The sequence below is a fragment of the Strongylocentrotus purpuratus genome, unplaced genomic scaffold (genome assembly GCF_000002235.5).
Source record: "Strongylocentrotus purpuratus isolate Spur 01 unplaced genomic scaffold, Spur_5.0 spur5_scaffold_12, whole genome shotgun sequence".
In the NCBI taxonomy this organism is placed as follows: Eukaryota; Metazoa; Echinodermata; class Echinoidea; order Camarodonta; family Strongylocentrotidae; genus Strongylocentrotus; species Strongylocentrotus purpuratus.
Window position 1 is genome coordinate 33,090,867 of NW_022145597.1, and position 17,629 is coordinate 33,108,495.

Below are 17,629 nucleotides of genomic sequence, written 5' to 3' on the forward strand. Positions count from 1 at the left end.
TCCGGCCGTGTCACCGTGAACCTTGAACCGAATTCGTACCATTTTGTTTATTTACTTCCGGTTCGTTCCATAAGATCGAGGTTACGATAGGCGAGAGTGATCAAGACGAATCAATAACATAATAGGATCTACGCAGTGAGTTTGCTGCTTCTTTACTTTTATCATCATACTGAATATCAGTAGAACATGTTTATAAGTAATTGAAAAACAGTTTGGTAAGTTTTATTTTTAAACAATTTAGTATGAAAGCGCTCTCTGACGACGTGTGATTTTAGAGCTGTCGCGCGTCATTGCAGTTTCCAAATTTGCGCTTTGCCACCGGGCTTTGACCCGTAACTCTGGCGTGGAGATACCCTACTAAAACATACCAAAAAATCGACCAAATCTTCATCAATTGTTCAAATAATGATCATGATTTAAAATTTGTTATGTTTCTTACTTGTTTCGTGTCAATTTCCTTATTTTCTTTGAAGCATTTTTCCTTTAAGCATGTTAAGCAAAGACATTATAATGTGCACTTTCTCACGTGCACACTCACAGTCACAGATTCACGGCAAACCGCTGTGTAGCGTACCGACGGTGGGGTGCGGGGCCTGGAGCGCGCATGTGTGAAGTTAGCCACTGTAATCTCAGATCATCATAAGGGTCTTTAATTTCATGCATGCGCCCTCCCCCCCCCCCCCCCCCCCCAACAGGTGCTGATTCTCACCTGTTTTTAATTGTGTACACATATTGACATAACACTGTCTTGGAAAAGAAATGAGACTGTATCATCATAGATCTCACGTTTCCCCCCTATAAATAGGGTGTCTGAACGATTTTTCAATTTTCAATTTGGGATCGTTTTTCACCATTTTTGTTTGATATTTGAATAAAAAATGTTATCAGAATAATACATTTCAAATTTCAAGTCTCACCGATGTTTCTATCAAAAGTTACAGCCCCTCCAACACGCTGGTATATTCATATCATTTTGGTCAAAATCGTCGAAAAAGACGTCCACGCAGAGTGATGTTGTTTTGCTAAATTTAGCCAAACAGCTGTATCGCGCGATATGCAAGCGTATGCATATCGTACGCATGCTGCTAAGCCAATCCGCGACTTGCAGCTTGAGCTACGCTGTCTCCGCGACATGTGCGATTGACTAGTATGGTTGGCGTTCGTCGCACAATAAACCCGGAAGTGAATGCACGTTATAGTCAATGGCAATATCGCGGAGACAACGCACGTTGTCTCCGCGATATTGCCATTGACTATAACGTGTATTCACTTCCGGGTTTATCGAGGGAATTTCCAACCATAATTTCAGTCACTTGAATTTGGGGTTTCGTTCGTGCGCGGAGATGTTACGCGATGTAACCATGGTTTGGACTGAGCGGAGCGCACGCCCCCTCATTAGCTGATCCACCAAATAGCGAGAAGGGTATTTTTAAACTGTTATCAGTTGTGATCCCTGGGGGCTAGCGAAAATATAATCACATAGAATTGTTCCTTAGGACTGGGACTACTTATCGATCGGGGCGTCATATCTCAAAAGTGACAAACCTCAGAGTTAGCCAGGACACAATGTTTAAATTGCTGTTTTGACCAAGATATTTTTAGAATTTCGGGGGCTACGCCCCTTTGGAAATATTGGAATTCACCTGCTCTTTCATATGACACCTCATTCATTGATTATCACCTTCAGGATCACAACTGATAAAGGTTTGAATCTCGATTTGAAAAAAAAAAATTGACTTTTTTTGCATGGTCGCGCAATGCACGTAGGCTGCATAGGGATGCGTGTAATCTCTATGGGAAGCATTTTAGCACACAACATCGGGTGCGCGATCAGACACCCTACTATAAATTCATTTTCATTCTTGTAGTCACTACAAGAATGGGGCCAGGAATCAAGGACTCCCATTCTCACAGCAGGGGCAGAGAAAGAAGCTACAGTCCAGACCGCAAGTCTAGCAAGAAGACGAGACGAGAGGAGTCAAGACACCACAGGAGCAGGTCTAGATCAGATTCAAGAGACCGTTCAAATGGAGACAGGTATAAATCCAGCAGAGCTAGAAACAGATCTAGGTCCAAGTCCAGAGAAAGAAGGCGTAGCAGAGAACGAAGGAGATCATCCTCAAATAGCGACAGTTCGGACAGTTCTCGAGACTCTAGATCACCACCACCAAGGGAAAGGTATAGAAGAGACAGTCCTGGAGACGCTAGATCACCAGCAAGGGAAAGGTACAGAAGAGACAGTCCTGTACAGAACTCATACGGGAGAAACAGATCCCCACCTCGAAGGACACAATCAGTGAATGATAATAGCAGAGATAGAAGAGATTCACACAGAGGTGAAGGGGGCAGGAAGCGAGAATCAAGATTCGACAAGGGATTTGATAGAGAACAGTTTGAAAAGGATCTCAACTCCAAAATCGCAAAGTACAGGGACGACATCAATCAAAACGGGGGTAAAGCTGATAACGCTTCACATCAGAATGGACACCACCGCAGACGTGATGACAACAATGATCAGCTAAATCTTTTCTTTGAGAGGTGAGGTTGTAAGAGATCAGAGATGTTCTAATAGTGCTGGCAAATGCTTCTTATGGAAATGCAAATTTGCTTTCTACAGACAATTATGTTGGACTATTTTTACTCTAAGAAACTAAATTAACTTATGTATCAGGTGGTGTATAACGGAGGGAATTATATTTTACATGTCTGTATGTTTCATAAATTTATTATTAAGTATTAAGCATCTTGTGTTTTCTCTGTATGACTGTAAGACTGGCTTGTTAAAGTAACAATTTCATATAACCTGACATCCACACATTCTGCACTACGTCTTAAGTCGCAAACTGACAATTGAACTTATATCTTGGAAGACGACCGGGAGACCTACATGTACAGGACTACCTCACTCCCGTGTATCGATGATGATGATGTACATGTAAGATATCCATTTAAAATAGTGTCTTAGAAAGCAAAGCATTCACCAGGATATATTCTTTACTTTCAGGAGAGGGCAAGAGCGACAGAAGATATCAGCCATGGGAATGCTTGAGGTATGGGGTGCATCTCCAGAGAAACCAGAGGACGAGTAAGCATTTACAAATAAGTTAATGATAAGTAAGATGGTAGATACAGTCTATGTTCTTGCCAACAAAGGTTTTTTTTCTTTCACAGTGGCAAAACCCTCTGAGGCAAAATAATAGATAACATGCTCATTGCAGCAACAGCTAAACTCAGAGGAATAATGTTCAAAGCTCTTTGGAAGCACATAGCAAAGTTATATCCGAATGTGACATGCACTATACCAGAATATGATTGTTTTTCTTTGATTCACAAGTAGATATATTCTTTTCAGAAAGAGAAATTCTATTTAGCGGACCTTTTGTTCTTATATAGTTCTGATGCAGCAGCTGAACAAGAGGAAGCAGAGCAGGAGGAGGGTTCAGGGAGCAGCGGGAGTGAAGCTGATAGCGAAGGTTAGTTTCTATATACGTGCCACTCTCAACCCAGGTGTTGGAAGTAGTTTATTTAATGCTTGCAGCAGCTTTTGGCAGCTTAGATGCAGCCAGGGTATTGGTAATACTTTGTGAATGCTCTTGAGTATCCTCTTGGATTGATATGTATGCAGTATAAATGTAGCTAATAGTTTTTATTACTGTATTCTCCAATTTCCTCGTGGACCTTCATTAGAGAAAGCGGCAGATTGAAACAACAAGTAAACCTTATGGCACTGGTTTTTTTAACATATACCAAATGTGTCCACAATAGGGTCTGAAATGAAATCATGTTTACTCACTTCAAACATGTATTTTTAGGATCAGGACTATTCATATTTTTGAGAAATGCAAATTTTGGACCTTAATCTATCTCCTTATTTATTCACCAGATATGAATACTTTGAGTTTTTACAATTTTATTGTGAACTATAGCATATCTAATAACTGTGATATAAAACCCATTTGCTATCAACTTCACCAACAAATATGTTGGTCTTTAAGAATATGTTTCAGAGATTATTCATGCAAACTTTTGAGTTTCTATCTTGAAAAATACAGATTTTGTGTCCCTTGAAAGTGAAAAATAGCTCCAAATTAGGGTTTTGACAATAACAAGTTTTTATTTCAATAGGTAAAATGCTTTTTTCTTAGGTCAAACTTATTTTATTATACCAAGTGATGATATAAGTAAAATACATCCAAAGAAATTGGGGAACCAGTGCATTTCCTAATAATTTTCATATGTCACACCACTGGTGTTTCGGACGTTACACACTGTTAACATCATACCTTTATTCAAGTTAATTGCTTTCTTTAGGTATTATTGACCTAAGTTACATTAATTGTTTGCAGAAAATATTTCTATAACATTTATTGAAAAACTTGTGCAGTTTTTAATTCGTTTTGCACATATACCTAGTTTGTCTTCATCGACTACTCAATTTATGTAAGGTATACTGTTCATTTCAGGAACGTGTAGTTAAAAATGCTTATGTGATCTAACAAAGTGAGATATGAAGCTAATAGCAATTGTAGTCATCACAACTCCTAGAAAAGTCACTTACAAACATACTCTCTTTTGCAGGTTATGAACATCAGTGTACAATATACAGTGTATGCTATAGTTTGTTTCGGATGTTACACGATGTGAACATTTCAATCAGATCATCAATTTCTACAAACTTAACAACATAGATGTTTAATCGACTTGCTTTGTACTTTGCCTTAAACTAGATTCATTAAGTGTGTCATTCAATAATATCACTATCACATACATGTACAGTATGTACTGTGTAAGCAAAACATTACAAAAATACTTTTAACAAATAAAAGTATACAAAAGTATCCCCAGCCATTTAAGTAATAAAAAATATGGGAATCCTAATTCATTGTACATCCCGATATTTTTGCATAAATTTGAAGAAGATACTATATCTTTAGGATCATGAAATGATCATTAACATGTACATTTTGTTAAGAGGGTCAAGCATTTGAAAAGTATTTGTACATAAGGCTAGTACATTTGAGGGTGATTCATCCAATGAAAGGAAAAAATTATGAATTGATTAATTTTGAAGAGGCTACACCTTATTTTCATGTTCATGCTTTAATTACCCCCACAAATTGGTAATCCATTTTTTTGTCATTTGGAAATTTGGCAGATCTACAGCTATGTGAACATTATGTTGTACAAGTTTCTATAATAGGAATCGGATACTGATTACTGATTATTGTTTTATAATGGAAGCCTTTGTGCTCATCAATTGTACATGTATGCAACCAATGAGTGTGTCATGTAGTGTGCAAGCCAATTTCAAAAAATTGCTTGATAAATTGTTATCATTATTAAGCGTAAATGCCTATTCCAGTTTTGGATAATGGCAGTAGTAATCCTTTCTACACAGATTAGTAACATGTACTGAGTGCCCTTTTTAAAATGTATTTTCAGATGAAAATACATATTTCCCATAATTTTTTTAGAATTTTTTTTTAATTTGCCTGATTTTATCAACTTCATATACCTGCATCATATCCATGTCATGACCATGTACACTGGGTATTGCTTAAGTGGGTGATTTTGATTTTTGTAACCTACAGTACCAGATAGTGTAAATTGACCATACAATCTTTGGTTATATGACATCATTTGGAACAACCTCTATAAAAATGAAAACCTCATGATTTGCAAACACACACCAATGTAAATAGCAATTGAAATTTGATATTCTCACATCTATCATTGCCCCTCATTTGAACTATTTAAAGTATGAAAATGTCTGTTAACAGTTAAATGTAACGTCCGCAACGTGATAACAGCATAACAGAAAGTGATGTTAAAGTGGCTGAATATTTGTTATGAGTCACTTTTGTTGAGATTTTTTCTGATAAATTACAATTAAGGATATACTGAAGCAGCCAGCCATGCCTTGCATCACAAAGTGTGGCTTCAATATTTTATGTTTTATAAGTCAATTTTGCAGAAAATTTAGATATTTTACGGATTATTTGATTTTTAGCATCGTATTTCTAAACATTTTTATATTTAAATCTAAATAAAATCATCAAAATAGTGTTTTTAACAGGAGTTTCCATTGTGAAATGGTAACTTGCAGATATGATGGATGATAGCAGAATTTTTTTTATAGAGACAGACTAAAAGTATGGAACATGATATAACACTTATAGATGTTTATAAATGGTGATCACTTAAATGACTTCTGAATCTTAAAGAGGAGGTTGAGTTCTGGGGAGAGGTGAAAAAAGAATTTGTGAGCGTTTTCATTGTTATTATGCAAGTGTGGAAGAACATAAAAATAATAATAATAATAAAGTCATTTTTATATAGCGCATAATAATAAATTCTCTATGTGCTTTACAACAATCAATTATACAATGAATTACATGATTAATCTAAAGATTTAAATACGCATGAATTAACAGAATTAGATATCGTATACAACAACAAAAATTAGAAAAAATGTTTCCTGAAAAGCATGGCTCTTCAAATGCCTTCATATTCTAAATATGACATGTAACAGCTTAAAAATGAGGACAACATTCTTATCACATGTTTGAGTAGTCCCATATAAATTTTTCTGTGTACAGTGCTTGTTACTTTTACCAGGACTGGGACAATCAACATGTAAAGAAAGCATCCCTTCTATTTACTGATATGTTCTTTACTTCTTTTTCCAGAGGAGAAACGAAGAAAGAGAAAGGAAAGGAAAAGGAAGAGGAGAGCAAAGGAAAAGAAAAAGAAGAAGAAATCAAAGAAGAGGTATGTTTAACGAACAAGCAATTAATTATACAGTAGGCTTGCGGATGCACCATGTGATAGAGTGGGAGGATTGAGGAGTCCTGAAAAGGATTCTCGGTAATCTTTCTTGAGGGTGTGTAGTCCTGAAAAGGACTGTTGGTGTAGTCTTGAAAAAGATTGTTGGTTATCTTTCTTAGCTTACAGTTTTAAGGAGAACTATAGCGCGTGGAGAGGATGGGTGGCGGAAATGGCTCGACGTTTCGAACAGGTTGACTATCCATCGTCAGGATCCTGACGACGGATAGTCAACCTGTTCGACTTAGAACTGTAAGCTATTTGATGTATGTATGTATTATTTATATACACAGTAAGAAGATGAAGAAGAAAGCCACCAGTGATGATGAGGATGACTCGGATTCAGATGATTCTGACAAAGCTGAAGACGATGAGGAGCAGTGGGTCGAAGTTTCCAAAAGTAAGATATCAAATTGTGTTAAATCCTCAATTTTCATCTTGCTCAAGCATTGCTGTTTGTTGGTCAGTAGTGGATATTATAGAAAAAATGATGAATGTAACTTCAATAATTGTAACCAATGCCTATCATTGTGTTTTAGAACTTTTACAGTTTTATTGTAAATATCATCAGCGCATCAAAAGGTGAAGAGTAAGTTACTTACAATAGCCAACATATCATTGTAATGAACAAATATGTGGTTGTGTTTCCTATGAACAATATGCCAGTCCTCCCAGGGGACATTTCTCCTTTGATTTTCTTCCAAACGGACATATAAAGAATGATGAAGCTAAGATTTTTTTTTCATCATGACCAGAACTTGAGCTTCTCTTTGAATGGATGAAATAAATTAAAAGCCTGTTTTATGTATTATTTTCATGGAAAAATGGTTTGGAAAATTCTAAAACTGGTTGGGAGAATTTACTGTTAAAGGGGTTACACATTGACACCTTGAAAGAAATCCATAAATGGCTTTGTGGTTTGAGAATTTTCTCAGGATTTTTTGCATGTTAGAGGGTAAGTACAGTAGAAGAAATATAATAAAGTAACATTTCAAACAAAATTACACAGTTTTTGTTATCAATTTTCAACAATGTTTAGCAGTTCACATTAGTAGAGGGACCCCGTACATGTAGTTACCATAGGCAGTGTGTTGAATGTTATTCATTTTGTTTTGTAGCAGGGAGACAAGGAGACAGTGAGATGATCGGTCCAATGCCGGCCAGCGCTTCATTCTCAGCAGCAAGTTACATGGAGTAAGTAATAGAGTACCCAAGCTGTGACATCATCAAAATCTGTTCTTAGAATTTCTCAATTTTTTCTTCATCTTTCGAAAGAGCATACAAATAATGTGCAAATGTCGAAACCAGTTGAAAATGTTAAGTATTGGCTGAGATATGACCATCTGAATGAATAGATTTTTTATATTATTATTATATATTATTATTATTATTATAGATTTCCTACAGGAGCTCAGTGTTATATTGCTCTGATTCATAAAGTTATCATGAATAGGTTGTATCCGCTTTTCCTAAGTCAACAACATGAATTGTGCCAGCAGACATTAAACAAGGGAGGCTGGTGGTGGGGGCGTGATATTATTGGGCAATGATTGGATAGACATGGCCAAAGAGGAGGATTGAATACCAGAGTTTTATGGCATTTATTTGCCTTGAGCAAGATGTTGAGTAATTTTCTTTGCCCACCTCTTCTCTCTCCCTCTGTCTCTCTCTTTCTCTGTCTCTCTCTGTCTCTGTCTCTCTCTCTCTCTCTCTCTCTATCTCTCTCTCTCTCTCTTTCTCTCTCTTCCCTCTCTCTCTCTCTCTCTCTCTCTCTCTCTGTAGCTTTGGTAAAGCCCTGCTACCTGGTGAAGGTGCTGCTATGGCCGCCTTTGTTCAGGATGGTAAGAGAATCCCTCGCCGTGGTGAGATTGGTCTGACTAGTTGTGAGATCTCAAGCTATGAGGATGTCGGCTACGTCATGAGCGGTAGCAGGTTAGTCTTCATTATCCTTACTCAAGAACCTTACTTTCATTCTTTAATAATTCATGTTAACCAAGGGGTGTTTCACAAAGATTTGAAGTCGAACTTAACTATAACTTGGACTTAGATATCATGGAGAGCCATTAGTTGCCTTATTTTGAAATATATCCAAAAGCAAAAATTCAAGTATTTTAAACTTTTCATAAATTCCACATCAAGAGCATGAAACCTCCTATGATAATAGAAAATATGAATGATTTGAATCAGCATTTTATGCCTTTTAAAATAACTTTTAAAAAATATGGCTTTCCATAATTGTTAAGTTCAACTTAGGATCTTTGTGAAACACCCCCCAGGGCCCCATCTTATTGACCCAAATCAATCGCAAGTCCTCCACAATCGCAAGTTTGCAGTCTCCTATCTCCTATGTACATAGTTGCCATTGATATTAATCACAAATAAGTTGCAATTGATATCAACTCTTTATAAGACGGGGCCCAGATCAACTAAATATATCTCTACCTGGCATTCTGTGGCTGAACATTTTAAAAACACGAAGGAAAACAAAGGAATTACATAAAATCCTGACACTCTGCTGCATCAATGTACACGTATCCCTTTGTTTAAAGGGATAGATTTTGCAATTTCTCTAAAGACAAAGGTAATATGAGAAGCTGATATTTTAATGTAATGAAAATGGAATTGAGCTGGATGGGTTGTGTGTTGGAAAGGGAAGATGATGAACCTTTGAAAAGAGCTTGGAAGTATAAGAATTTATTGTCCTTTACAGGAAATTTGTTTTCCACTGGTTACAGAGTATTACAATACAAATAATACATGAAATATTACAGGACAGTGATAAACATAAACATTATGATAAGCATACATAAAGAATGAGATAATATGTGAGTAAGCCACGGTATATATGGTGGTTGTAGAGATAATATCAGATTCCATTTTACAAAATATGAAGCTAAATTATTTAATATTCATTGATTATTCCATATTAAATCTTAAAATGATAATAAATACATGAATTATTATTATTATTATTATTATTATTATTATTATTATTATTGATTACCATTTTCAATAGTATAATTAATACCGGCATCGTTATTATTGTTAAGTTTATTGATGACACATAAGTTGTAGTTACTGGCTCAAACGTTAGTAAATAGTTGGATGCAGTATTCATGGCATATACATTTATATTGATACATTACATGGTAGGTTCATAGTAATCAAACACGTTTTGCTTTGGAATTGAAAAGATGAATGGAGTCGGGGATAAAGGATCTTCGGAAACGTGCACGTTGGGTTCGTGGTGTGCACAGGCGTATTCCAGATCTGTTATAATTTAAGTGCTCATTCAGTGGGTGCGAGGGGTCATGCATTATTTGTTTTACTTTAGAAAGGGCATTTTTCTGATACAGATCTTCTATGGATGTTAGATCGGCTCCTGTGATACGTTTTGCTGCCTTTCTGGGACGTTCGAGTAGTTTCTTGGCAGCAATTTTAGCGTTTGCATAATAGCAAATTAGGTTGAAGGTTAGGACACTCTGAATTAGGGACTTAAAGAACAGTTCTATCAACTTACTATCTACTCTTAAGTTTTTCATTACCCTAATAAAGTATAGTCTCTGGTTGGCTTTCTTTTGGATGTCTACAATGTTCTTAGTCCAATCAAGTGACTTTGAGATAGTAGTACCTAAATACCTGTACTCTGTAACTTGTTCTACAGGAGTATCATTTATCAAAATCGGGGTATGATCGAAGGGGTTTCGGCGAAAATCAATTATGATCTCTTTTGTTTTAGTTACGTTTAGTATTAGGAAGTGGTCATTGCACCATTTAACAAACTCATCTATAACCTTAACGTATGGGTCTACATCTTCAGAAAGATAACCTGTGATAACAGTATCATCCGCATATTTGATGATACTGCACTCTCCTACATTACATAGACAGTCACTTGTGTAGAGGGAGAAGAGCGCGGGGGAGATGACACAGCCTTGGGGCGCCCCTGTATTTACAATTCTTGGACAGGATAAGGCGTTACCTAAGACGACTCTCTGTGGTCTGTCACTTAAAAAACTCTGTATCCACAGACTTAACTGGGGAGGGACTTCCATATCAATGAGTTTATTTATCAGAAGGTGGGGGATAATAGTGTTGAAAGCACTACAGAATCGAGAAGTGGATGGCATCAAAGGGAAAGGAAGACCAAAGATTTAATGGAAAGATATGGTGGAGAAAAAAAAGCAGTAAGTATGGTCGAAATGAGGAGGATGCTCAAGACAGGTAGTAGATGGAGGGAGTGTCTTCTTGGCGCAAAAGTCAGTAAACCCTTGTAAGAAGTGAAATGCTGACTTTAATAAATGATGATGTTGTGCACTGCTTTGGTACTATGTACATCATTATTTTTGAATATCGTAATTTTCCTCACTATCACTCTAATATATCCCTGTCTGTATGTGTTATTATTCAGACATCGACGTATGGAAGCCGTCCGTCTGAGGAAGGAAAACCAGATCTACAGTGCGGATGAGAAGAGGGCTCTCCTGTCATTCAACAAAGAGGAACGCGGCAAGAGGGAGACTAAGATCCTATCAGACTTCAAGGATATGGTGCACAAAAAGACGACTAAGTCTAAGTAAATGTAGAGACATGGTATAGCTCAACCAGGCATAGTCAACTGCTTGGATGATTTAAAGCGGGACTATACAGCCAACAATGCCTAAGCGGTACCTGGTGATTCCCCATGGTCCACTTTGTCTTATGTTAATTAAGAGCTGATTTGATGAGATAACTACCTGTCAGTGACCATGCAGGGAGGTCTAATCCCTCCTGGCCAAACTAGTGCAGAAAGGCTTCAAAGAGAACATTGAGTTCTGAGAAAGGTGAACAAATAGTATGTGAACTTTTTAATTCTCTTTATGTTTTTGTGGAAGAGGATCATAGAAAAGAGTCCCATGAAAAGGATGGCTTTTCAAATACACTCATATTCGACATCTGACAAGTAACTGCTACACATGGACCACAACTTTCACGTTTGAATCAGTCCCATATACTCATTTCTGTGTAGAGTGCGTATGACCTTTAGGAAAACTTCTCCATAATCTTTTCATTTCGGTGATTCTTAAACCTCGCAGTATACACCAACTTTTATGTGCTGCATAACCAACCTTTTGCAATCGCTCCAAAGGTTTCTTTGACAATGTAATCACACAGAACTGGTCTTTATCTGTTACTTGCGATATGTATGTCTTTGATTCGACTCGTGCTTCAGTACTATTCACCAATGGAAAGGTATTGATGTTCAGTTGCCACTCCATACCCAGGAGAGGAATGAGACCTAGTATGATTTTAAAAGGTATTGAGATGGTATTTGCTGTAGGCTGTCACTATGACAATAGATGGAAAATGAAAGACAAGAATTTGGCAGAATTTTAAAAAGATCATTAGCAAATTATGATGTATAAAAGAACTACTGGTACTCTTCACAAAATCATTTTTCATATGTTTGCATCAAATAATAAAATGGTTAGCAAATGAAATGATACGCTTAATTTCTGCATACATATTGTTCATGTAAATGATGTGATGATTTCCTGTACTTTAGAAGTTAATTCTGCTACATTCAATTGTAAATTGCAACTTTTCTGTGCACATTAGAGCTTTGCTGATTATTTCTACCCATGCACAATTGACTGAACATGTAATAAGGGTGTGTTATAAAAGGGATAGTCGAGTTCTTATTTTAGACCGCAAATGCCTTCAGAGTGTATGGTTATTGCCGTGGTCGAGTGGTTTAAGGCGCTTGACTGGAGATGCGAAGGTCGAGGGTTTGAATCCTCACACGGCACTAATATCCTTTGGCAAGATATTTACCTGCACTTGCTACTCTCCACCCAGGTGTCAAATGGGTACCCGGTAGGATGCGACCGTCATTGTTGGTCAGACAGCTTGTGAGCGTCAAGTGACCCCTGGCTGGAATGCTCCCCAGGGAGTGGAGATTGTGCACACATTGTGTGTGGGCAAGCACTGAATCCAATGACCGCGGTAATAGTATATTTGTAAAGCGCTTAGAGACATTTGTATTAAGCGCTATATAAAAATTAAATATTATTATTATTATTATTGTTATGACATTTCTAATGCTCTCTTAGGACCTAAAATTGCTATGAAGGTAATTTTAGTCCCCAAAATGTGTGAGATTTAGCCAATACGATCATACCAATTCAGCTCCAATGTCAAAAAAACATGGTGACCTTTAATTAATTGATTAATTGATAACAACAATACATGGGCCGGCTGGTAGTGCATATTATAACCAACACAAAAAAGCCAACAAAGAGCCAACATCAGCATTGGTTGGAATAAAAGGTATAAGAGCTATTTTTTTTTTCAACAGCTGGTTCAAATTATCAAATATTTGTGGGGCACAACAAATATCAGAAATCATCTCTGAGCTGATTTTTATCAAACAAAGATGATTTTGTTTTCATTTAAATTATATGTTCTTTTAAATTTGATACTCAGTTTTTCATTATCTCACAAAAAAAAATATTTTGAGTAGCGCCCTCTGCAACAAAACTCAACTATCCCTTTAAAGTAAGTTTACACATTTTAGTCTGTAAAAGGTTGGTATGTCATCCTTTTTTTTTAAATTGTGTAGCAGTTGTATACAGTAAAGTCCTGTTGAGAGTACCCATTCACGTCTAGCAACAGGTATACAGACATATTACACCAGGATTCTGTGCCTTTTGTCTGTTTATCCTCATAAAATGCTATTTTATCATCATATTGTATCTGTTTTTTAGTTTTTTTTAATAGACCTCTTTTCTGTCTGAATATGTACCAGTATTTATATCTGATAGAACTGCAATGTCTTCATGTTTTATTGAAATCTAGTGTATGTGATTTGGAATTCACAATTTATCAAGAAAGGAACATTAATGGGATTTGAATCTGCCTCCAGCAAGAGAAAAGGACATTGCAACAAATGAGTCTATATTACCTTTAGAAAAAAAAACTCAGATGGAGAAAACTTTTTAATTGTAAATCAAGAGGTACATGATTGTACAAGTCTCTGGCTGGCTGCTATTTGTATACATGCTGTTTTCTATTGTCTGATATATCAGTCAAGACAGTGTAAATGAAAATTAGAAGGACAGTGAACCCAGCTTTGACAACGACCTGTAAGCAAGGGAAGTCTATAAAGACTAGATTTGTTGCTTCTCTGCACTTTTTTGTTCATTCACTGGAACCTTTGTTAAATTAGGTTGTAAATAAAAACCACCTGCATATAAAGACTGCTCCCCTTAAGCAGTTTTGACATAGGGTTACAGGTGTTGCTGTAGTTGGGTAAAGATATTGCTGTTTATTATTTTTCTTCATGGTCTGTAAATAAAAAAATAAAAAACATAAAAATGAGAAATACAGTGTGTTATGTTCAGTATTTTATGGTGTACATGTATTGCTGTTATGATTGAAATTGTGAAAACATCCTTGGCCCAATGCAGACATCATTGAATGCTTTTATCTCATTCTCATTGCATTAATACTGTTATGAGAGTAATAGCATATATCAGTTACAATTTTGATAAAGATAGGGGGGAGACAGAGAGAGAGAGAGAGAGAGAGGAGGTGAGGGAGAGAGACAGAGAGATGGGGAGGGCAAAAATAATTTCAACCACTCAATATTAGCTCTTTAAGCCCCACTGTACTACTTGTAGCTACCTGCTCCCTCTATATAGAAAACGATGGCTAAACGGTGCATGTTGGTCCCCCATGATCCTTTTTTTTCTTATGTTAAGATACATTCCCTTCCCTTTCCCTTGTCTTTTGTAGTTAATTGTGAATATTGGTTCATGTATCCCTGTAATCTCCCTTTCCCTGTTTTAGCGTGTATTTTGTATTTTATAAACTTTTCTTTAGTTAATTATGTCATTTGTAGTTTAAGGAGCCTATCCACAACATGCTCTGCTTCCCCCATAGGCTCCACCGCTACATCTCTTAAGTTCACAATATTGAAGGACGATTTTCAGAATAGTGTGTACCGGTATTGTATACATGTAGGCCTATATTATAATCGTTCTTCAATATGTTGTTACACTCTTTGTAAAATGAGATATCGTGGAAACCCATTAAATTATCTTATCTTTAATCTTATCTTATTTTCAATGATGCTTTCCCGATACATACACATTTAGAATTACAAGTCAGGTTGTTGTCTATCATGAAATAATATACCTAGTCTACTTGAGGGTTAAACATCGACATTAACAATATCAGGTGGTCCCTTGATCTATGCTATGCATGTAGATGTCACGCTATGGTAAAAAAAATCTAATGATATTAGGGTCGATTACAGAGAGTATCCCAATAGTAAGGTCAAACACAAGAGTATCCAGTCATAATGCCTCCACTTTACCAACAAAGGGGGCTCACCTTATCTCTATCATGGCCGTGGGAAACTTTATAACATTTAACGTTTTCTTAATGCAACCTAAGAGGACATTCATATATTTTTTTTGTCCCAAAATTTGAAAATTTGGCCGTTCGATTTTTCTTTCGTTTGGGGGGGGGGGGTACGGTCAGCTTTTTGGGGTCACCCATTATCACAATTTTTTATTTATATATATATATATATATATATATTTTGTTTTTTTTGTTTTTGTTTTTTTTTTAATGAAAGGGGGGGGGTTTCCCCCAAAACACACACATAAAACAAAATCAAAGGGGGGGGGGTTCAACCTCCAACCCCCCCCCCCCCCCCCCCCTGCGTACGCGCCTGCGCACAAGTATCATTGCCTCATTAGTTATTATATCATCAAGTACAGAGGCAGATTGAGTAAAGCATTAACATTTCTAAAACTTCTGTTACAATGCGAACCTTGCCAACATGCATATATATATTAAAATCAGCCATCGTAAATATGCCTGGAGGAGTATTTGTTTAGTTTAAGTTGGTAGGCATAATTATGTTTATACCGGGAGTTCTGATTTCTCTTTACTCTCTCTTACCTTCTCTCTCTGTCTCTCTTTCTTTCTCTCTCACTCCCCTCTCTCTATCTGCGTCTTCCTTGCTCTCATTCTTACTTCCACTCTTTCTTTAACTACTACTCTATTGCTCTCTTTCTTTCTCAATTTTATTGCTATCATATATAAATACGTGTAATTTAATAGGGTTTATTCTGAAGTTTGTAATGATTATGATACTGTTATTAGTTAGGAAGTCTCAATGTTTTTAGTTTAAAAACTGATTTTGTAATGTTTTCTTTTCCGTCATTGTTATTGTGTATTGTCATTGTAACCCTATCTGAGATGCATCCAATGCAATTCAAATCTCTGTCCTGGGTTTTATGTCATATCTTTATTATTGTGTCATATGTGTATTCATGAATAAACAAAAATACTTTTCTCTCTAATTACTATCTCAAATACATCAGTAACTAAACATGAAAAAAACATCTGTTTGTTAAATAGGAGGTCTATAAATGACACCGAGTAATATAGAAGTGTTACGATTTTGAATGTTAATAAGCAGACTTTAGATAAAGGGGTGTTCAAATCTAAATCGGGACGTTGTTTGTAATTGATGTCAGTCCAAATAAAACTACCAACACTTCATCCATGCGTGTTCTTTCTATATATAATATTATTATTTACATAGTCATAATTTTCAGGATTATACAGAGATAACGGAGATTGATCGTAATTTGACGTTTCAGATATACCAATAGCAGAAGATTTCACTGACAAAGAACTAATAAAACAAAGAAGTTATTAAAGTTACGACATAGGCTTCTACAGTTTACATGAAAACATTTTAGCAATGCTATCTGGTGAGTATGTAACTGACACAAATTGTTTATATTCATCTGATGAGTAGTATGCTTCTATAGGACCATGATCACTGTCACAATCAGCTGGAGTTGAAAACTCTTGCAAGGTACAAAAATCAAATTCAATAAAGGCATAGACATACAAAAAGATAACACAAGGTTGTATATACAAACAGTTTTTCAAAAAGAAATATTTTTTTAAAAATGCAATAACATTACAATTACAAAATATTTAATACCTTAACAATTATTTACATAAAATGTATATTTAAATGTATATTTAAATGTATATTTAAATGTATATTTAAATACATGAAAGACAAATGAGAGACAGTGTTACAAGACATATTCACATTGATGGCACCATAGAAAGGAGAGATAGTATAGATGAAAGAAGACAAAATAAGAGATAAGAGAAAGAGAGAGAGAGAGAGAGGGGGGGGGGGGGGGAGAGGGTAAAAGGGTACCTAGTATAAACATCAACATGTGAATTTACATTTTTGTCAAGGTAATTCTTACAACTAATTTGTTTATTCGACGTTGAACCATCTGATGTCAGGATTATTATACTGCTCCAGAAACAAGTTTCGGGAATAAAGTGTAATACCTCCTGTAGAGCACTAGCTGATATTTTATTTCGCCAAAATCACATTCCTAAGATAAAAGACCATTATCCATTATAGTTATATCAATTTAATACAAACTTGATAAGAATAGCATACCTTTTGTCTTGAAGAAGTAAAAAAACAAAAACACAATACATTACTTACATACAAAACTAGACAATTTAATGATTATCACTTGCCAAAAAGTAGAACGGTTGTGTTGTTTTTTTTATAGCAAATCTATGTTTTTCACAGGAAAATATGGATTTCCTTAGATATAACAAACCGTAACTTTAGAAAGGTTTTAATCACTTGTTGGATACTTTATACTGTATTCTTTCTTATTTAATCTACTCCCTACTTTGTCTTTTTTTAACCTCTTTAACTGTACATCATGTATATTTTTTTCTCGTGCGGTAACTGTAT

At 35.8% G+C, this 17,629-nt stretch overlaps 1 protein-coding gene across 2 annotated transcripts; it reads left to right on the forward strand.

Moving 5' to 3' along the window:
- The first annotated feature begins 37 nt into the window (after positions 1 to 37).
- LOC115922797 (NF-kappa-B-activating protein-like) lies at positions 38 to 11,458 on the forward strand. Of its 2 annotated transcripts, none has more exons than XM_030982468.1 (9): positions 38 to 135; positions 1,869 to 2,538; positions 3,005 to 3,085; positions 3,394 to 3,473; positions 6,690 to 6,771; positions 7,119 to 7,225; positions 7,944 to 8,019; positions 8,608 to 8,757; positions 11,237 to 11,458. In XM_030982468.1, the coding sequence occupies exons 2-9, from the start codon at positions 1,880 to 1,882 to the stop codon at positions 11,403 to 11,405; spliced, it is 1,404 nt and encodes a 467-aa protein (XP_030838328.1). In that variant the 5' UTR covers positions 38 to 135; positions 1,869 to 1,879; the 3' UTR covers positions 11,406 to 11,458. The 2 variants fall into 2 exon arrangements, with proteins under 2 accessions (XP_030838328.1, XP_030838330.1); XM_030982470.1 differs by having other exon boundaries at positions 70 to 215.
- The last annotated feature ends 6,171 nt before the right edge of the window (positions 11,459 to 17,629 follow it).

Bases quoted from the DNA above. Each gene is read 5' to 3' on its own strand.
- LOC115922797 (XM_030982468.1), top strand. From the start codon at position 1,880: ATGGGGCCAGGAATCAAGGACTCCCATTCTCACAGCAGGGGCAGAGAA. The intron at 7,226-7,943 runs GTAAGATATCAA...TTTGTTTTGTAG, and splicing joins GTGGGTCGAAGTTTCCAAAA to CAGGGAGACAAGGAGACAGT. The intron at 8,020-8,607 runs GTAAGTAATAGA...CTCTCTCTGTAG, and splicing joins TCAGCAGCAAGTTACATGGA to CTTTGGTAAAGCCCTGCTAC.